Source organism: Scleropages formosus, chromosome 5, assembly GCF_900964775.1.
Source record: "Scleropages formosus chromosome 5, fSclFor1.1, whole genome shotgun sequence".
Classification (NCBI taxonomy): Eukaryota; Metazoa; Chordata; class Actinopteri; order Osteoglossiformes; family Osteoglossidae; genus Scleropages; species Scleropages formosus.
In genome coordinates this window covers 28,702,941-28,724,063 of record NC_041810.1, presented here as the reverse complement: position 1 = coordinate 28,724,063, position 21,123 = coordinate 28,702,941, and the positions used below count along the sequence as shown (strand labels likewise).

Below are 21,123 nucleotides of genomic sequence, written 5' to 3'. Positions count from 1 at the left end.
ATTTTTTTACACACAGTATTTTACACACACACTGTCAGAACCGCTTGTCCCATACGGGGTCGCGGGGAACCGGAGCCTACCCGGCAAAACAGGGCGTAGGCCCAGAGGGGGAGGGGACACACCCAGGACAGGACGCCAGTCCGTCGCAAGGCACCCCAAGCGGGACTCGAACCCCAGACCCACCGGAAAGCAGGACCGTGGGCCAACCCACTGCGCCACCGCACCCCCTCAGTATTACATAATGTTTTGTAATTTCACAAAGACTTTACTGTTAACCAGCAAGAAACATTTTACTCACCCACATTAGAGGGTAAAACTATATGTATTTGTCCCCCACCTTCAACCTCCATTTAAGCTGAGCAATAACGGCTGGAACAGCAATTTGGAAGAAATTGCCGATTTTGCTCAGGAGTGTGTTTGTTGTGTTCAAAGACCAATGAAATGTGGGGAATTTGTTTAGAAGATTCTAGTACGAGAGGGCGTGGTGGCGCAGCGGGCTTGGCTGGGTCCTGCTCTCTGGCAGGTCCGCGGTTTGATCCCCGTTTGGGGTGCCTTGAGATGGACTGGCGTCCCATCCTGAGTGTGCCCTTCACCCTCCGCTGCTGGGTTAGGCTCCAGTTTGTCGCGACCCCACTTGGGACACGTGGCTTCAGCCAGTGTATGTATTCTAGTGTGCTCAATTTGTAAAGGCTGTGAACCAAAGCATCCTGAGGTCAGCAGGGTCAGAAAATAATGGCTGTGGACTGCAAGCTTTCTGATGTAATGCTAATTGTAAAAAATATTCAATTATGAGGTTTGTTCGCATTTAAGTGTTATTTATTTACTTGTTGGAGTGAAGAACATCAGGTGGAACCGGCCGTCACCGTTCTTATTAAAGGTCGTTTGTAGAAAACAGGCTTGAAGATATGGTAAGATAGGTATAGATGCAGAAAACACAGAACATCCCTGTCTAATGCCACTGCCGGGCTTTTTTTTCCTCTGAAAAATATGTTTTGTCACTCTTATGTAACACGCATACTTTCTGACACCATATTTCTTGTGAAAAACGAAGAAAAACACTGATATATCTCTGACGCCTTTGTGAGGGCAGCGAGACCCTGGAGACCTAGGCGGTAAAATGGAGCCCAGGTCACACAGGGGAGTTCTAGAAAAGTCTACGAGATCTGTCAGGCAAAACTATAGGAGGGAAAAATGGAAATAGCACATAATGAAGCCATTATTAAATATAGAGTAAAATGCTGTAAATGCGGTACTGTCAGTAGTGCAGTATTAGCACACCTGACTTACAAAATAAAGCAAGTATGCAAGCGTTGTAAACAACACTTAAGAACTTATGCTAAATTATTCTGTTAATTGTACTATTTTTATTTTACTTTGTATTTTTATATATATTCTGTATTTATATATATATATATATATATGTGTGTATTATGTATAATTTATATTTTTCTATATATCCTATGTGCGCTGCATAGCTTGTGGTAGATATTTCATTTTATACTCGTACAATGAGTGAATTCAATTACTTAACAATTGCTAAAAACTAAGAAAACACGACTGGGAATAAATACAGTAAATGTAAATAAAACCAGCATCATCAACTGGTAGAAACTTCGCGAAACTCCTCATCACAGCCGAGCTCGCAGCCATCTTGGCGAGGCACGAAGGATCGCAACTTCCGCTTTAGTCATTCGCGCCTTTGTGGAGTCGCGCGAGGTCGCCTAGATTTAAAAAGATGGTTTACAGCTTGGCAGGTGTCTGCAACTACGCTTCGCAAAGTTTCACTAACGGAGAATAATACGTTTTCACACCCTTTAGATGTCCTTTCCTCGCAGTGAATGCTGTCAGGTACGAGTGCAGCGATAGATTTTTTTTTGTTTTTGTTTTTGTTTGTTGATCCGGCCGGATTTTACAGTTGAGTAAAAGTCTTCCCCTTTGTAGTTAAGAGAAAATTGGTTTGTCAGCCAGTGACGTCATTAGTTGTAGCCTAGAAGACCAAGAAAAATGAAGTTAATGCTAGTTGTTGTCTTTTTCTTTCCAAAAAGCATGATGTTTATTTGTAGTATCATGTGCCATTTTTACATTTATTTATTTACATATTTACCTGATGCTTTTCTCCAAAGTGACTTCAAATGGATACTGTGTAGTGTTATCAGCCCGTACACCTTATTCACCAAGGTGGCTTACTGCTAGATACACTGCTTACAATGGGTCACTTATCTATACATCAGTGGGAACACACTATGGGTGAACCTAAACAGCATGTCTTTGGACTGTGGGAGGAAACCAGAGCACCTGGAGGAAACCCACACAGACATGGGGAGAACATGTAAACTCCACACAGACTGAGCAGGGATCGAACCCATGTCTTCTTACATCACACAGGTGCTGTGAGACAGCAGCGCCACTCGCTGTGCCACCATGCTGCCCACAAGTTTTTTGCATTGGTTTAATCATGTGTAATTATGATGCTTCTTGTATGTTCAGACTTGTTGAAGGGTTTTTTGTGCTTTCACAGCAGAATGAAGACCTTTACAGAAGATAAGCATCCATATGTCATCTATGAGGATCTGTCCCAGCGCTCAGCGGGGTCTCTCCCGCAAAGCTACAGCAGCCCAGCCAGTGGGCAGAAGTTCTTTACGAACTTGAACAGCAGCAGGGGCCACTCAGACACCAGCCTGGAAGGAGACGAGTGTCCCTCGCAAGGAGATGTCTTCGAGCTGAGATGTCCGGATGACCAGGGGAATGGCACCTGTCTCCTTTTTGGGATCCATGGCCCCAGCTTTCATCCACCTCGCCATCTGGCCACCCCGAGCTGCTTCCCCAATGTCACCCTCAGTGCCATGGCATCAGAGCCCACTTTGTTTGAGATGCCTGTGGAATCAGTCCCAGAAATGGGACTTGGCTGCCCATGGTTCCCCACGGGGGTAGGTCGCAGTGGCACAACTTCTAGAGAAAGCACTACGTCTGCATAAAACGGAAATTTTCTATGGCATCAACACTGCAAAATACATGTGTTAACAATAAAAAAAAAAAAAAAATATAACTGTACTTTTGCATTCATTTAGGCCTGCCCTTTTTGCAAGATGCAAAACACACTTTGACCAATAGTCAGACTGTTTGTCTTATAATTATTGCATATGTTTAATAAAATTCATTGTTAGGTTTATTGAGAAGTTTTAGGGCCAGTCCTCAGACAAGGGCTTTCTGAAAAGCCTTTTCTTGATGCAAGCAGCTCAGACTAAGAGTCTCTCTGGAAATACAAGATTGTGGTGTTTTTGGGAAATAGTGAGCTAAGTTTGCTTGTAATATAAACTTCACATTTATGATCGTGAAGTTTTTCATTGGGAATTGACATCTGTTGTATGAACAGCTGTGTGATGGCATTCATCCTTTGTCAAGGTCTTTGATTTATTTCAACGGGATACCTTTAATACGATCATGTTTCCTCGCCTTCAAAATGATCGTCAAAAAGAGAGGCCTCTGCAATCCACATGATTTGTACTTTTTTGACCTACAGTACATGTTGCTTTAATTGACCCCACACATATACCCCCAAGGCATGAACCGATTCAAACAATGAAGCTGTTCATTACATCAAGTACACGGAGGGGGTTGTACAGGCAGTACAACAGAATGACTGTTTAGTGTTTTTTCTCCATTCATTATGTATAATGTAACATATAGTAAGCAAGTGTGGAGAATGAGCACATTCTTCAGAAAGTCAACATACAAAACTGTAACTGCTTATCTATTTTTATCCGGTGACCTGACTTATAGAATTTGGAAACATGGCCTGTTAAGTACATGCCAATTGATTTGGAGCAAAGAATATCGATTTAAGATGTGTTTCATGTTTGTAAGTATTATAAGCCTAGGTTTTTTTCCTCAGTTCTTAGCTCTGAATGCAAACTTTGTATTTGACAGATGTGGTCACATCAATAGATGTGAAGACATTTTAATGAAAGTTGATCCCCAGATAACTTTTTCTCCAGATGCCTTAGCAGCACCAACCAATGCCCTCTTCACATATGTGAAGTCCCCAATGCCATACTGTTTATAAACAGTCTGAAGAAATATTTAATTTGCACCAAGACATCAGTGTAGCCTTCAGACCAGAAACACAACACAGTTTAATTCTATTTAAAACAGTTTTTGTTACATCATAAAGACAGCAGCTGTGTACAATTTCCTGCAAATAATAATATGAACATTATTGTAGGAGTGTTTCAGTGTGGCGTTAGCCCCCCCCTCCCCCATATGTGGACAGATGTGTGTTGCAGCTGTTTTTGGGTGCGTCTCATGAATACACTTCTGTGTTGTTTAAATCCAGGAAGAGCTGTGTGACGCTGCAGCCTGCATGACCTCTAGATGCAAAGAAGAGCAAAGGGGCGAAGGAGTCTTTGTTAAAGAGGAAACGTCCGGGGAGCCCGTGTGCCAAACCAGGATTGAGAAATGTCAGCCTGTATGGTTCACCATTTAAAATGTCAAACTTTAGACCTCCCTTTTCTTGTGCATGTCTTGTCAAGAGCACTTTATCAGCTCCACACTGTTTGATCTTTGGGTTTTAATTAAATTTATAGCGTAAAGTTACACTCAGCGTGTGTGTTTCGTGTTGGATATCATTAACTTGTTGGACTTGTTTTTTCTCGCAGACCCTTGACCACATGGGAGAAAACTTGGCTATGAAGGGACCGGACATGTGTCAGGTGAGGCTGTTTTGATAAGACATCATCCAAATGGCTTGATTTTCATTGGACCTTTCATTGGACCTTGATCTTCATTGTACCAGTGTAAAACGTGAGTCCGCTTGCTCACAACTCGTTTGTTTCCCATGAGGCATTTGTTTAATAAGTCTGATCAGGAAATGATGCGCCAGCTCTTCCTTTTCCTTCTTTGTTTCCAGAGCTGCAGAACAACAAGTGCGTAGCTTTGATTTTGTTCTTCTGTCCAGTTTGTCCCATACAGGTGTTGCCCAGGTTGCTCAGGCGTGCTCATGCTTTTCTGTCCGAGTCAGTTGGGTTGGACGGAGAACTCGGAGCCTCTTGCTGAAGTTTTCGTCTTCCTTCTGCCAGGTTCGCTGCAGCGTTTGTGGTGCTGTGATGCTGGTGAACAACACTAAACTGGTCCAGATGAACGACATGCAGTGTGTGCTCCCTGGGCAAGTTCTTAATGCTTCTGAGCAGCAGGTCCCCAGCGCATCCCACAGGGGACCTCCTGAGCTCAGTGACACACATGAGAAAGGTTAGACTCACATTGAAATATCCATACTTTTTATCATTACTCATATGGTTTTTATGCATCAAATTTGCCCCATGTGAATACTGACATTTAAACTGTCACAAAATACCACCAGTGAAAAGCAGAAGGATGAAGGAGGAAAAGCAATTTTGTTGTGCCTCAACAGAGGGATGATGCCTCCTAGTGCTTCGCTGGAGGACTGTGCTTAAATCTGCTTCTGCAGAGTGTTTTACAGACATTTTTTAATGCCACTCATCTGTCATATATCAGATGTGTTGGACTCTGTACCAGTGTAAGAATATTTCGATATAAATGTTCTATGTACAGAATTTTAGAATATAGAATATCTGGAATATTTCAGAATATTCAATATCAAATGAACAATAAAGACTTGCATAATTACATTTATTCATTAACTGACACTCTTCTCCAAAGTGACTTACAATGTTAAGTTATAATGTAATTATTAGTTACAAGCTTACAATTATTTATCAATTTATTTGAATGGGTAATTTTTATTGGAGCAATTTAGGGTGAGTACCGTGCTGAACGGTACTACAGACGGAGGTGGGGATCAACCCACCGTGCCAAGCGGTTATTGACGATGGATGGCTACTAAGCTTTGTAGGAAGTTTATTAATTAAGAACATTATTTTGGGAAGTATTCTCACTTTATAGCTTTTTTCCCCAAGTACTTGGCCAGGTCCCGCTCTCTGGCTCGAGTCCTGCTTGGGGTGCCTTGTGATGGACTGGCGTCCCGTCCTGGGTGTGTCCCCTCCCCCTCGAGCCTTGTTCCCTGTGCTGCTGGATTTGGCTCCGGCTTGCTGTGACCCTGCTTGGGACAAGCGATTTCAGACAATGTGTTTGTGTTTTTATTACAGAAATCTCTTAGTTGCATTCTATGTGCCTGTAGCGCATTCAGATTTGTCCCATGCAGAGACCTTCATCCTCGGGCAGATGGTGTCCCCGACCCCTGCAGGATCACACCCCACCATGGTTCTGCCTGGCCCGGCCTCACCCAGCCTGCCCTTCATCCAGGCCGCTCCCACTTTTCCCACTGTCACGTGTGATGTTCCACCTGAGACCCTCAAGAGGGGCTGGAGCTCCAACTCCCTTCCTGAACCCTGCATTTCTCAGGTAACCCATATTTGTGTAGTCACTGCTGAATTGAATCGTATTATGGCAACACATGGGCTTTCTTAAATAGAGAAAAAAAATCAGCAGCCAGTGAAGAAGGTGCCTCCACAGATAGCAGAGTCATTCTACCTTCTGTTGAACAGTTCAGCCAGACAGCCTGCAACGTGTTTCCTGATTCCAAGGGATTACTCACTGAGACCCAGCCAAAGATACCTCTCGAACGGTAAGGATGGGTCCATCGTAAAAATTATGAATACAATGTTCAATTGCTGTTGATGAAATTGTGGACTGTTAAGTGCAGTTATTGTGCTGTGATGGTGAGTGGGGAATGTGTTGTGTTGCGATGGATGCAGGAACCAGCATTCTGGAACTTACTGGGACTCTGGGGCGAGGAAGGCCTGCCAGTGCATGAAATCGCAGTGCCTCAAATTGTAAGTGTTTGTGAGTCACGATTCTCTTTGATCTGCATGTGAGCCTTTGCACCAAGTCCACAGCTTTTTAAATAGGACAGTCATGTGGACAGTGAGGGCTGGATGGCAGGGACCCTTTGGTGGACTGGTAGAGTGCTCTGTGCTATACGTTGCTGAATGTACCTACATATTGGTATGTCATCACTGTTGGTCATCATCACTGAAAGTGTGTCCTCTGGCCCAAAGCTACTGTGACTGCTTTGCAAACGGAGAATTATGCATCCGCTGCAACTGCGCCAACTGCTACAACAACATGGAGCATGCGCATGAGCGCTACAAGGCTATTAAGGTATAAGGGCCGTGTGAATCCCTTCTTGTGTTTCCCATTTTCTATGTATTAACTACATGTACAGTTTAATTTTGCGGCCCATCGTGTTCATCGGTTGCATTGAATGACAGAAGAACTTCCTGTCAAATGAGATTAATAATTGTATGTTTAATGTTGTCTGAATGAACAAATCCAAGTAATCTCGATTTTTTTAGTCTGAATTTAGAATAACGGTTATTCTGTTGACATTATAAAACAAGGATCTTGCTGTAAATTCCCAGCTATGTGAGTGACTTTTGCCGTTTTTGCTCGTTCCATTACTGAAATAATTATACAGCTTTCTTTTGTGGGAACAATACAAGATCTGTCTGGAGAGAAATCCTGATGCCTTTCAGCCGAAAATTGGCAACAGGAAGTGGGGCAAAGTCAAGGGGCGTCACAATATGGGCTGCAGCTGCAAGCGCTCTGGCTGCACGAAGAACTACTGTGAGTGTTATGAGGTGAGTCGTGTCTTGACCAGTATGACCAGAAAGGCTCCCATGGGTCTGCTGATGCTTCACATCTATATGTTGAGGGCAACCGGAAGAGGTTCAAGACATGGATGTGTCACCTGGAGGCTGCCAGCTCAGCCTTCGTTGGGAGACCCTGGGATAGTGAACACCTGTGGTACAAATATTAGGCTGTAATACAAGCTGACTGTATGTACCTGTGACCCCATGTAGGCCAACACCATATGTTCCTCTACCTGCAAGTGCGTGGGCTGTAAGAACTATGAAGAGGGTTTCAAGAAGACGAAGGGTGTTTATGCTAGGTGTAAAAATGACAATATCCTTTCATACAAGGGAAACCTGTATCAATACAGCAAGTAAGTCTCCTTAATTAGATTTGAGATCCTTGGGAATTTTTTATGAAATCCTCCATTATAAAAAAAAATAATAATTAGTGAGCAAAGCTAATTTGCAAATGTTTGTACTTCTGGACTTGAAACCTTCTGAAAGGTTTTACCGACTTTTCTGCAGTAAGAGATGCAAATAGATAGCGATTGGTTGAGGAAAACCATGTGCGATGGATTTTAATTAGTGTCGCTGTGGTGGGGTTGGACTTAAGGCTCTTTCCAAATATGTATTGACTCATGAGCTAGCAGTTTGGGGGAGAATGACTTATAGTTAAATAAAACAATCATGAGAAGATCGGCTGTCTGGACCCATGTTGGATTTACTTTCGTCTTACTTAGAAATATGGAGCTATGTTCTGGACCGTGTTTTTCATTCACATTAAATTTTTAATGAGTTTCTTTCCCTCTGTAGTGACATTTGTACCGCAGTGTCTGAGAAATCATAAAAGTAATGAAATTGTCAGTAAGAGTGAAAAAGGCTCTTGAGTATGGATTTTGTGTAGAATGTTAAAGAAATTAGAAACTCTCTCTTGATCAGTTCAGTAGAGCTGAATGTAAGATATGGGCTATAAAACATGTTATTGATTTAAGTTGTCTCCGAGGCCCCAACTTGAATTAGATGTGGGACTTCATCCTATCTGCTTCAGCATAAATGACTTAAAGTGGTAAATAAATGGCTGATGGAAGAAAAACTGGGAAAACATCTATAGATTCTGGCACCTGTCCCATTTACTCACCAGTGAGATTTTTTTTTTTTCTGTGTTCCAATCAATTGCAGATTGCAGATGATGCCAGATGCATCCCTGTTTTCTTTTGCTGCAATCGATCTCTGTGTTTAATAGGTGTCCACTCGCGTGCATCACGTCTGACGTTGTGGAAGCAACATGTGGCTGTCTTATTGCTTGCGCCGAGGAGGCCGAAAAGGAAGGCTACACTCCGCCTCAAGCTGAGAAGATGATTCTGCAAGAGTTTGGCCAGTGTCTGACGCAAATCATCCGGTCAATATTCAAACCCAGAACATTACAGGTCTAATTTTGATGAAGGAGACACTATTGTTCCATATAGAAGAAATGATTCTAATGAAGTCTTGTATATGTTTGACTCACATTTGTTTTTTTTAATTTCTAAAAAATTATTTTTGTATTTTAATAATTTTTTGTTTTGTAAGTTTAGGGTTGATTTTTTTAAATCCTTATTTTATTTATTTTTCTATTAACATAACTAATACTAATTATTATTCCTTCCTATTTGGAAGATTGAGTTAGAGCATTACAACTGTAGACATATGATCAGCATTTATGCAGTATATCTAAAAGTAAATATGCCACAGTATATTTTATGTTTATTTTCTGTAAGATTTATGTACTATTTTGTCAGGTCAAGAGTACAATATAAAGGCATAATTCAATCTGTCGGGTTGAATCTTTTATTCGGAATCAGTCACACCTACAACATTCTATAAGTGTGGGTCACCATGTCAAAAACATAGGTGGCATTCATAAGATGACATGAATAAAGAAAAGGTTTGAAATCATTTTTATGAGTATAGAATTGTTGAATACCAAGGATTTCAATATTGTTATAGTTGCCCCAGTACTTGGATTGCTTTCGCAGCTACCACATGTGTGCATAAGTTTATACAAAAAAGATTGGTGGGAATCTTACTATTATTTATCGGTATGTTTGTGGAGTTTTGGACTGATCAAAATTATCTGTCCAATTAATATGATGGTGAATAGCATGGGTGACAATGTCAATCAAGACGGGCTTTGTGGTTTTCACCCTGGGCAGGAATTTTTCTTTGGTCGACCATATTTTCTCGACCAACTTTCTTTAGGTCACCATTTAAGGACAGATAGCAGTTATTAATTCAGAGGATGGTTCAGCTGTAATTTTAAAAAAGGCACTGAAGTCAGATTGTTGTTGAGAGTTCAAAACCCATAAACGGCAAAATGATTGTTATTACGTTTTTAATGTTGCAATTTATGCAAACCTGTGTTTTAGTGAACTCAACAAATACTTTGTCAATGTTGAAAATGTGAAAGCAAAATGTATAGTCGCAATGTTACGATGCGAATAGCAAGGTTTCAAAAATTGAAAAACCTAGATTGACGCTGACCAGTCGTTCTGTTTTTCGTTTTCATTACTGCAGTTACGGCCTTGACGTGAGCATCTGTTTGCAGCTTAATGTATTCTCTTTCCTCACCGGAGGACATGTACCTTGAAGAGATACCTCACTCAGAGGGGAGTATTGAACCTGAGATCCTGTTGTTTTCAGTTGTTCATGTGAATAAAAGAAGGGGGGAAACGCCAGAAGCAACAGATGGTTCTGCTCGCCAACATACAAACACTCCTCTTGGTGAAATGGTGAGTGGCGTGTGTGTAACCTAATGACCTTGCCAGCATGTTTAAAAATAAAAATCTAATAACACTTGACCTTCCTTTCACAGAAGAAGAGAACTACACTGATGTGCACTTGCACAATCATATGGATCTTCTTGGCCGTGGTTTCATGCACCGGTACAAAGGTAAGACATCATCCAAAGTTTTGATGAACCTATTGACTTTACCGTATTTGGCACTGGTGATTCTACAATATGTCAATGTTTCATATGGCTTGCTGTGTACAATTTCAGCAGAATAAACTGAATGCAAAAAACTGGGGTCCACAGTCAATGATGTACCTCAAAGGAAAATGTAAGGCTGTCAGTGAGTACTCAGAACCTTTTTGGTAGCTGAGCTGTGAGATCCAACTCAGGCCACTTACAGAACATTTATCCACTTGCAGATGGAAGAAGATTTGCACAAGACTACGAAGAAGACAATGTGTACAAATCAGTACTGAACAACTGGTCCAGTCTCCTCAAAGGCAAGTGTGGTTCAATGTGTTGGACCTTCGGGGTTCTCAGTGTGTAACGCCATACAGTTGATTGGATTAAAAGCATTTTAATTTCATAAAATAGTTTGGAACAAGATGTTTGACCAACCTTTTTGACCACTTTCATTGTATTATCTTATGTGAAATGGTTTTAATGACATGTCCATGTTGTCTTTAGAATGAAAACAATAGCAGTGTGCAGCATCCTGTGCATTCTTGACCGATCCTTCATTCTTCTTTCTCAGGGTTTCAACATCTGAAGCCTGTGGGGGTCAGGAAGATCCGAGGGCTCATGGCATCGGAAAATTTCGTATTTCATTACCTGAGATAAAGCGGAACTGAAGGTCACCTTTTCTCTTAACCACGGATGTACAATACATACATTTTGGATTGTATTTCTCTCATAGGACATCACTGCTGTGTACATTAAGGTGCATTATGTCCATTTAATTAAATGTACTCAGTTCATTTTCATTGAGAAATTCTATCCATCCATTTAACAGAGAATATATTTTCGGGCTGTTTAAATGTGTAAATCTTCAGTGTCGGCAAAACGTGTGTGAAAAGCGTCGGTATTTTATTGACAACATGAATTACTACTCCAAATAAATATTATTTTTGCGTTATAAGTGCATTTTATACCCATGTTTTCGTTCAGAAAAACGCGTCGCTGCTTTTAAGAAGTTACAGAGCTGGAGGGAAAAAAAGATATCAGAAGGTTCACATAAATCATACTCTGGAGTCATATTTTAGTTGCGTTTGAGCGGCGGGGGGTCTGGAGACTCGCGCGCTCAAAAGGTGCGTCACGTGCGGATTGTCGTATTAACGGAGGACGATTATTAAACAGTGCCTGTTTTGTTCATTAGCATCTGTGTATTTTTACTACTAAAAAATATATATGCGTATCTCTAAATGCACAAATTGTGTTTTCTCTGGAGAAAAGCGCTACTAAATGAATAAATGTAAATCTCAACGTGTAGAGACGAGTCATTTATTTCTCACAACACGTGTACGATTAAACTTTATTGAAAACGTCATCAAAGCTGACGAATACGTTTCTCCGACTCTTTTATTTGTCAACTGACCTTCAGCAGCAGGTGCACAAATGACACCATGATTAACAACACACCATAACTGCTCAATATATATATTTCAGTGTAATTCGTCGAACCCGTTTACACTGCACCCTTAACACACCCGGCTCACTTTCCGCTAACATGGGGGAGAAGAAAGAAAGAAAGAAAAAAAAAATAAAAATTCCACTTTTTATACCTCGAGCTCTTGAACCGCGCGGTTCAGGTGCATTTAATCAAAGCGCTCCGACCTCCAGTGTTATTCTGGCGACGTTATAAACAGCACCTGTTCTTTTTCCCTCCCTATCCAGAGAATGTTCCAGAAATATATTCAATTATCACTTCAATGTCAGCCGACGCTTCCAAAACACGCAAACACAATGCGAGTAAAACATAAGACACGTATAATAAAAACGAAACTAAGCGAAAGTGTGTGCGAGAGATATTTATACACGGGGGCGCTGCCCCAGACCAGGCTTGGCCAATTAAAAAGTCTCACACTTTTTTTTTTTTTTTAAATAGACTGACCTTAAAAGAAAAAAAAAGAAAAAAAAGTTGGCGCATGATAAACAAAGTTTGCGCACGCGTTTTCTGAAGGACATTCGGAGCCGCGCATTTCGACCCTGTCGTATTCGTTATTCTTGTCACTTAAAAAGTCACGAGAAGAGGGATTGCAAGGAAGAAGAACAATGTCTGGGTTTAACAGATCCTTCCACCTTCTGAGACGCACGCTGAGCCCCGTGGTGACCCCCCGAGCGACCATCACGGCGAAGCCCCCGAAGCACCACCTCTCCGTGGCTGTAAGTGCGGCGCTGCCCTGCGCTCGAAGGTCCAACGCGCGCACTTCAGCGTTACAGTGTCTCCAGTGCGCTTTTTCTTAAGTTTTTTTTTTTTTGGGGGGGGGTACTTTTTCAGAAATTTCCAGAACCCCCCACGTCCGTTTCAACCAAACAAACAAACAAAAAAAAACTCTTCGATTGTTATTTCTTGTTTTGGACATCGCACTGTGTGGACTTTAGCGCAGAGCGCACGTCACGTGCGGATTTAGGGTTAAACCGGCAGCGCTGCGAACTCCACACCACCAGGCGCCGCGCGCGCCATTGTCCCCTCGACACACATCACGTAGGACAGCAAACGACACCCAGAGCGAAACCTGCATCTTGGATGCATTAATTTATATCTATATTCTTATTTTAATTTAATGTAAGAAAGTATAGCGGTTAATCTGCAATGGAGGGATTATTATTCTCACTGGCTGGAATTGAGTACTTGGAGCACTGTGATCAGTGGGATACAATGTTTTATGTATCCATTTTTATGACACTGTGTGTGTGTGTATCCTCGTGTGGGTGCTGATCATGTGACCTGCAGGTGCTGTTTTATTTACTGATTTGTTTGGCATGGATGTAGTCACTTCACTCTCTGCCCCCTCTCCATGGGGGCTTTGGGGGACCTTGAGTGAACTTTTTGACACACGTTGCTGTGTCTCCCTGTTTGGCTCGAGATGGTGTATTCATTTAGTCCCTGATTTTCTCCAAAACAACATACCATATTATGTTTGTCCTCTCAGCTACTTGCAATAATTTATCTGTGTAGCTAAAGTGGCAGATTTTTTTTTTTCTTCCTCTTCTCTTCCCTGTGTTAATTCAGGGTTAGATACCATGATCAAAGGTACTACAGCAGGGTTAGGTTTTGTCTGGGTTCTCAAAGTGTAGAACTGCAGCTGTAGCCACCATCTGCTCCATTTTTTTTTAAATTATTTTATTACAAATTTTTGTTCCAGGACCAAACCATTGCAATGGTCATCTTGTTTGCCTGTATTCTGGTGCCGTCCGGGTGGGTGATGGCGAACCTGGAGGAGTACAAGAAACGCTGAGAAGCCACTGAACCCCCCTCCCCAGGGGGTGAGCGACCTGGTTACCTGCAGGCATCATGAAGAAAGTCTCAATATGAAGAAATGCACACTGACAACTCACTCTGAATAAACTGACAATGGAAAAATACTGGCTTTAATTGTGCTGAATGGAAGTTGCTCAAAATGAGCCGGGAGGTGATTTTGACAAATAATTTGGGTTACTTATGCAATAAGTAGAAGAGTAATGGCAAAATGGTCATTTAAGTTGTAGAGTATTTCATAGTAGTTTCAGCTGTTGTTTAATTGTGAGTTAATACAAATCTATTCATTTCATTAATGAGTTTGCTGAATAGTTGATCACTGGGTTTCAGAAGTTACATAGATCAACTAGATAATTAAATAATGTGGATTTATCAGCAGGAATTCTCTAACTGTGGGGAATGGTCTTTGAATAACATTTTAACAGTTGCATTTTTTTAACTGTTCTCACACACACACACATTTTCAGAACCGCTTGTCCCATACGTTCATTCAAGGCTAATTAGGTTAAAAGTTCAGGCTGAACAAAACCAGTGTACGGAGCAGGCCTCTTGGGTCGAGAACAGGTTTGTTCATGAAAGATGGGCTCGAACTGGATTGTGTTCTGCAATTCCGGCAAGGGAAAATGCAGAGGGACAAGACGTCAACAGACAGTACAGGTGCTATTAAGGCAAGAGAAATGTGGCTGATAATTTTGGTAAAGTTCTGAATTATTAAAACTTGCTCCATTTTACTTATGAAGCTGTTGTGGTTCCATAGTACTCTGGTACTACTGTACTCTTGAGCGAGGTGCTTCATGTCAGAATAGGCAGTCCTCGAGTTACAAACAGCTGACTTAAGTACTTATGAACCACCCACTTACTGACTGGAAGTTGATTTTTTTTTTTTTTTTTTTTTTCTGTCTTTCCCCCTTCCTCCTCCACTCTCCTCACCCTTAAACAACAATGAAATGAGAACTTCATGATTAAGCCTATTAAGAATTTGAGTTATTCTATGTACGATGGTTTCTAATAACAAAGGGGGGCACTACTTTGCAAGCACATCAGAACATGGCATGTCTACAACGGTTTGTTGGCTCGCGGGCGGGGTGCGTGAGCCAGAGGTAGGACAGACTTCCTTCCTTCTTTTCCTGTTAACAGTGTCACGTGTGTTGCTGTATTTGACTTTAATTTTTTAATTTTTACCCTCCTAACCATGGCACCAAAGCATAAATGAGAGAGAAGAGATGGTGATGCATCCAAGAGAAACTTAAGGAAACGATCACGATTGAAACTAAAGAGGAAATAAAGCAAAAGGTGAAACGCCAAGAAACAATGGAGAAGCGAACATTAATGTTTCGCGCGCACACACAGACACACACACACTGTCCGTCTCTCGTTGAGAGAGCGCTCAGCTACAAGACACTTCTTCCAGGTTGTGGAATCTTACACCAGACATTCCCACCCCCACTGTTTTCAAACCTACTTCACTTTTAGCTCTTCGACTCCTGCCCCTAATCGTTCCCCATTTCCGTCCCACGTCTTTTTGATAACGACCGCCTGCCTTGTTCTTCGACCACAATTTTGGATCTTTGCCTCCGCTCAGTTCACCGATCGACCGACCATTCGTCCGTCCACGAGAACACATCTAGTACTTTGATTCTGAATAAAAAATCCTACACTTGGGTCCAGCCTCCTCCATGTCCTCTGTTCATCATGACAGAAGTAACATTTCTCTTTCGATGTATCTCGCTTATAAATACTGTAGTTACATTTATTATCATTACATTGTATTATTATTACTGTATTGTTAAGGTGTTTTCATGTATCCAAAGTGTTTCTTTAATGTTTTTTAGGCATACAAAGGTATACAATATACTAAGACATATTTGACAAACTGACGTTAGATACCCACACCTAACTGTTGCGACTTAACGTACAAATCTGACTTAAAGACAGACTGAGGACATGGAATTCCTTGGTAATTCGGGGACTGCCTGTAGCTTTGGGATTTCAGATAGATGGGTAAATCTAACGTAGGTGTTTGAGAATATATATGTTACAAAAGTAATTTACATGGACATTTTTGGGGCCAAAATGTGAATAACAAAGCCACAAAAAGGCTCACAAGAGCTACAAAACTAATAAATTTCTCTTCTGAAGGTGTGGTAAATTCATACAGATTTAGATATCCTTTTTTTCTTTTTCTGTTTCATGAATACTTATTACTGGATTTTTAAAGAGAGAGATTCATGAGGCCTCCAGAAACCTGAGCAATCTATCATTTTTTGTACAAGTTGCTGGCGTAAGCTTTATTTTTTTAAAAAAAAAAAAAGTAGACCCAGCATTACAAGTGAAGTTTCTGTATTCTTCCAGTGTTTAGAGGGGCTCCCCTTCTAAAGTGATTTATATTATTTGCAGGGATGCAGGTAGTGCAGTGGGTAAGGATGGGGGGCTAATAAGCTGAAGGCCAGGGGTTGAAGTCCTAAAAAAGGTCCTTATTTAATACCAGAGAGCAATGGAGTTTAATGGTTCCAGCAGAACTGCCAACTGTATGGAAATATAAAATAGTACGAGCTGAACACCACACTGCATGGTGGAAGTGTGACTGGTGAAGTCTATGTGTGTGTGCGTGTACACTGTCCTATGAACAAGAGCTTTCTGGCCAGAGACAGAGCCTCAAGCCAAAATAGATAATGAGTAAGTAAATAAAATGATCTCTTCATGGGTAACTCCTACACTCATAATTGCATAGCAAAATATGTGTACCTCCTCTTCAATATTTCAAAGACAAGTTACAAGAATTATTGACTGGATTACCTTTATTGGATCTGAGGAAAGATATCATTCCCTGCCAGAAAGTGGTAGAGATTTTTAGGAAACTTTCTTCAGTACAAAAGAACTGGATGCATTACACATTCACCAATTTAATACTAAGTTTGTCCTCTTTGAACATGGAGTCTGTTACAGAAAAGAACTTTTTTCTAGCTCTAACGGCTTAGAGTTTAATGAGTAAGTAAAATGCATCAGACCATCTGACTGGACAGGGCAAAAATGCATGGAAAAAGATACATGGTCCAAAACCAGGTTTTAAAGAAATTTAAAAAAACTGAATAAAACATGGCATCCAACTTTAAATACAAAACAGTACTCAGAAGAGGTTCTGCATTCTGGATTCTGCTGTTGCAGTCCTCTTACAGTCACTATTCCAAAATACAGTCAGAGACAATGCTCCTGGGCTGCGGGGGTCTGAAAGATCCTCATGAAACCTGGACAAACAAGCAGAAACTGCTGGAAAACCACTCTAGGTCAGGATGTCATGGGCCTGCTGCTCCACCAGCATGGCCATGTTCTTCACATCTCCACACCACAAATCCAGACGTTCCTTCATGCCTTTGATCTGCAAACACAGGTGGAGAGGTCACAGACTGGAAGTTTATACTTTCGCCACTGAGGAAACACAAGTCAATGTACATTACAGTCAAACCTCAATCTGGGATTTAAAAAGCCTCAAATAGTTAGAAATCAGACATTCACCTGTTGCAAATCCAGTACCCTTGGTTGTACCCAGGTCATCTGAACCCTCTGATCAACCTCATCAATGTTGCCTTTAATGAGCCCCACAGAAAGGGCCTTCATCACCAGTAGCTCAACCTGTGAGAAGGGTTGAGGATACTGTGCATGAAGCTCAAATTGCACAACACAAAAAGGCAACAAATTTAACACTGCCAGGGAAGTCAAATGTAGCAGCAGAAGGAATACCTGAACAAGAGTCATTTATTCAAAATAGGACAGACTTACCTCATCCACAGGGATTTTAGCGCTGTGTGCTATTTCTTGGAAGGTCAGCTGTCTGTGATTGGCTGGGCGGGTAAATGTCATCTGGAAAGGAGGAGAAAATGCCATTAAAGCAGAAATTAATCCATGGGCTTTTCATGGGTTCTTTCCTCTAAACCAAAACATTAAATAACTATTAAATTAGCTGTTTACCTCCATCACACAAAGAAGCTGAATCTTCTGCATCAGTTTGTGTTCCTGGGCTGCTAGGTCAGGCTGCAAAAAATTTTGGCGCTCAGGAAATGGCAAATATCTCAATCTCATGTCAGCCAAGGCCATGAAGCACTAGAACGACGACTTATCCTTACCTGCTGGCCCCATGCTGGCTTGAATGCCTGGAATTTCTCCACATTGCCCCCATTGAAGGCATAAAGTGTGTCTATGAGCCACTGCTTGTCTGTGTTTCTCAAAGACTCCAGCACCGGATGCATGAGCTGTGAAAAACCAGATTTTAATGACTGCTTGCACCATTTAAAGAGTTGAAAATACAGTACACATGTTGAAAAGCACAGGAAACATGAAAGACAATGGTAGTAAATGACAAGAGGGAGCTCAGTGTGCAAAGTAATAAACTTAGTATGTGAAGGTTAATTCAATTTAATCACGAGGGAACCTGTGACTTAAACCTTGAATTTCACTTTACATTAATTTCTGCTGTAAAATATACAATTGTGTACAGTTTGTAGGCTTAAGCTGCTTTTAACTAAAAAACAGTAAGTATTTTCTTACTAGCTCTCCAAAGTTATAAACACCTTCCCCTAAGAGTCCAGCCAGCCCCAGTGTGAAAGCTCGCTCCTGTTGTTCTGCCTCTGTAAGGGGACACAACGGGGCATAAACAGGACATAAAGCAACCATTGCTTTAATTACAGCTCTCAGTTCAGATGAACAACAAAGCTGGGAATCATAGCTGTAACATTTCTATTGATAATTAAATCCATGTTAACTGTAGGTGATACCTGGAAGGTCCTTAGCATCCACACATCCCAGGTAGCGCAAGGCGTCTTTATAGTAGGCCGCATGGTTCCCAATGATGCGGTAATACTTGCTGGAGAGGTCATAAAAGCGTCCATGGACCGATGTCACGCCAGGCAAGTTGTTCAACATCTCCTCCACGTCCTCAATTATTTTCTGGAAGAACCCAGAATTTTGGGATAAAGACAATTGTCAAACATCAAAGTAACTTGTGGTATGCATCAAATGCAGTCAGAAATACGAAAAATACCCATTTGGGTCAGAAATACCTTTGTTGCTGGGAGGTCATTTATTTCCAGCTTGAGGCTACCAATGGAGGTCTTGCAAAGAATTACTGCTTCCTCGCTGCTTTTCACCTAAGCATTGAAAGAGATGGACAAAAAGTGACTTTAAAGAGAAAACCCCTGTGTAATATGTTGTCTACTACATGTTCACAGTGCCCAAAAATAATTTAAAAGCTGAGGGCTACCTTTTCTTTTGTCTTTTCAAGGAAGGTGATAGCAACATTGGGATCTGTAAAGAATGTAAAAAGTACTTTACTTTCAGGCTTATCTGAGGGAACAAAACTATTTACAAATATGACCTTGTGTTTCAACCTTTACACAACAGAGAGAAAGCACAACTTTAATATCTGTTTTTACCTGTCATTTGTCGAGCTACATGAAGAATAATTTCCACCAGGGAAAGCGGATTGATTCTGTCAGTTAAAAGACATCACAAGTTCATCACATGAAGAAGAAACACACGATTCACTTTGACGAATAGGTTTACACCTTTTTAAGAGCTGTAACCAAAATGTTCCCAATCCATTTCAAGACAGATTTAAGAACATGAGAACAATTCTAAGTGGCCGCCATTTGATACTGTCAGTTATTAAACATAAAAATGCCTAACCTGTGTTCAAAGTCACAGAGGAAGTTTTCGTAGAGCTGTTAAAAAAAAAAAAAAAAAATGCGCTGCATTAACACTGAATGTGGAGAGAAGTTTCTAAGACAGTGTGCAGACAAGACCAAATTATGTAAGTTAAAAAAGCATTTCTTCATTATGTGAAAATCTCTCACTTACCTGAATAAGTCCATCTCCCGTGGCAAAGCAGGGATCCTGCACAAAATCTGTGAGCTTCAGTGTAAGCTGGTGCCACAACCTGGTCACATTCAAGACAAGAGACAAAGCAGTTGGGTGAGTGACAGTGAGTTCGTGACCACGTTTTACACACAAATACAACAGTGTCTGTACTTTGGTGGATATTTAAAATCACCTCACAAGCACAACAATAAAAACACTGAGATTTAAACTAACAATTACAATGCAGGCTACAAAGCTACATTATATACAGAAAGAAATATACTATGATTACTACCCACTTCCAAATATTTTTAAATTTGTTGATTCTCTGGCCTCTTTTATCCTAAGGCTTGCAGTATTTGACCATTTACAGATCTGATTCTGAGTATTTTACTGTATTACTAAAGCCAGTTGAGTTGTTCCTTGATCAAGAACACAACAACAAGAGTGGGATTTGAATTGCTTACCTTGACTGCAATTTTAGATACCCCACTTCACAATGATTACCTATTCATACAATATTTTACTGCAGTAATTCAGAGTAAGTCCCTTTGAGTACTAAGTAAGTGGAGAGGAAACCTTCAGACTCAAAGTCAGATTCCATTCCGAATTTTGCTGCTCTCCAAAGAGACGATTTACTGTATTTTACCTTGATGGACTACTGATCGTGTGTGTGTTAAAAACCGGCCAAGGGAGGTTTAATTATACGATCAGTGGTTCAGTCTCACTTCGACCGCCAGTGAAGACAATAACAAACAATTAAAAACATAACACAGATATGAGTTTTAAAAAAAAAAAACACAAGCTCCTGGCATCAACAAACGCGAATAATAACTAGCTCTGCGTAGCTAAGCTAACAACTTTCTTCAGAGTAACACGAATGAAATGTGAATGTCGGCGCGTTCGCTGAAGGCTCAAACGAAACGGCCGCTTGACTTTCGGAGTTTTTAATACGGACGTCTTTCCAGAGAGGTCGCACAGCAGCAAAATGCACAATTAATGGAAATATTTTAGCTCCCTGGGGCCTCGAAGTCCATGTACGTTAGCTTAGCAACATGACTCAGCGCGAGACTCCTCAGTCTCGCCGAACCGTCGCCTTCCCCCCCCCCGGCTTACTTTCTGTTGTAGAGGTCCTCCAAGGAGTGCCACTCTTTCGCCAGTTCAGGCGTGGAGCTTTTGCTCTGCTGCTGTTTGAGGTACCCGGTGACATCTTTCATTGTGAACGTCGTCTCGGTACAACGTATCGCTGTAGCAAGAGACTCTTACTGTTACTGTACGAAGAATGTACACACCGCTTCTGCAGTGCATGTCGGGAAACGACCCGGGAGGGTCATAGCGGCCGAGTTAACTATAGTGTAGAGGGAACTAAAAATTCACCTCACCGGCAGAAAATTGTCGTAGACTTTTTTTTCTCA

The 21,123-nt window shown here is 41.2% G+C and overlaps 3 protein-coding genes across 9 annotated transcripts; 2 read left to right on the top strand and 1 right to left on the bottom strand.

Moving 5' to 3' along the window:
- Positions 1-1,570: 1,570 nt before the first annotated feature.
- tesmin (testis expressed metallothionein like protein) lies at positions 1,571-10,875 on the top strand. Of its 7 annotated transcripts, XM_018765245.2 has the most exons (16): positions 1,571-1,848; positions 2,519-2,927; positions 4,334-4,465; positions 4,656-4,709; positions 5,076-5,244; positions 6,179-6,378; positions 6,522-6,601; positions 6,732-6,809; positions 7,035-7,137; positions 7,479-7,616; positions 7,839-7,981; positions 8,854-9,009; positions 10,164-10,378; positions 10,462-10,539; positions 10,648-10,708; positions 10,800-10,875. In XM_018765245.2, exons 2-13 carry the CDS (start codon positions 2,523-2,525, stop codon positions 10,234-10,236), a joined length of 1,731 nt encoding a protein of 576 aa, XP_018620761.2. In that variant the 5' UTR covers positions 1,571-1,848; positions 2,519-2,522; the 3' UTR covers positions 10,237-10,378; positions 10,462-10,539; positions 10,648-10,708; positions 10,800-10,875. The 7 variants fall into 7 exon arrangements, with proteins under 7 accessions (XP_018620761.2, XP_018620760.2, XP_018620765.2 ...); XM_018765244.2 differs by having other exon boundaries at positions 10,462-10,708; XM_018765249.2 differs by lacking the exon at positions 10,800-10,875 and having other exon boundaries at positions 10,164-10,176; positions 10,290-10,378; positions 10,462-10,779.
- Positions 10,876-12,511: 1,636 nt separating this feature from the next.
- Positions 12,512-13,965, top strand: cox8b (cytochrome c oxidase subunit 8B). Its single transcript, XM_018765251.2, has 2 exons — positions 12,512-12,762; positions 13,746-13,965. The coding sequence occupies exons 1-2, from the start codon at positions 12,652-12,654 to the stop codon at positions 13,836-13,838; spliced, it is 204 nt and encodes a 67-aa protein (XP_018620767.1). The 5' UTR covers positions 12,512-12,651; the 3' UTR covers positions 13,839-13,965.
- Positions 13,966-16,648: 2,683 nt separating this feature from the next.
- psmd13 (proteasome 26S subunit, non-ATPase 13) lies at positions 16,649-21,014 on the bottom strand. The gene is made up of 13 exons (XM_018765366.1): positions 20,825-21,014; positions 19,709-19,787; positions 19,538-19,572; positions 19,285-19,340; positions 19,113-19,156; positions 18,913-18,999; positions 18,628-18,799; positions 18,401-18,480; positions 17,980-18,105; positions 17,825-17,887; positions 17,636-17,716; positions 17,372-17,488; positions 16,649-17,234 (listed from the first exon to the last, which is right to left on the bottom strand). The coding sequence occupies exons 1-13, from the start codon at positions 20,923-20,925 to the stop codon at positions 17,139-17,141; spliced, it is 1,137 nt and encodes a 378-aa protein (XP_018620882.1). The 5' UTR covers positions 20,926-21,014; the 3' UTR covers positions 16,649-17,138.
- Between the last annotated feature and the right edge of the window lie 109 nt (positions 21,015-21,123).

Excerpts from the sequence above, each read along its gene's own strand:
- cox8b (XM_018765251.2), top strand. The coding sequence starts at position 12,652 with ATGTCTGGGTTTAACAGATCCTTCCACCTTCTGAGACGCACGCTGAGC. Across the intron at positions 12,763-13,745 it reads AGCACCACCTCTCCGTGGCT|GACCAAACCATTGCAATGGT; the intron begins GTAAGTGCGGCG and ends TTTTTGTTCCAG.
- psmd13 (XM_018765366.1), bottom strand. The coding sequence starts at position 20,925 with ATGAAAGATGTCACCGGGTACCTCAAACAGCAGCAGAGCAAAAGCTCC. Across the intron at positions 19,341-19,537 it reads CTCTGTGACTTTGAACACAG|AATCAATCCGCTTTCCCTGG; the intron begins GTTAGGCATTTT and ends TTTAACTGACAG. Across the intron at positions 19,157-19,284 it reads TGTAGCTCGACAAATGACAG|ATCCCAATGTTGCTATCACC; the intron begins GTAAAAACAGAT and ends CATTCTTTACAG.
- tesmin (XM_018765245.2), top strand. The coding sequence starts at position 2,523 with ATGAAGACCTTTACAGAAGATAAGCATCCATATGTCATCTATGAGGAT. Across the intron at positions 6,379-6,521 it reads CTGAACCCTGCATTTCTCAG|TTCAGCCAGACAGCCTGCAA; the intron begins GTAACCCATATT and ends TCTGTTGAACAG. Across the intron at positions 9,010-10,163 it reads TGTCTGACGCAAATCATCCG|TTACGGCCTTGACGTGAGCA; the intron begins GTCAATATTCAA and ends TCATTACTGCAG.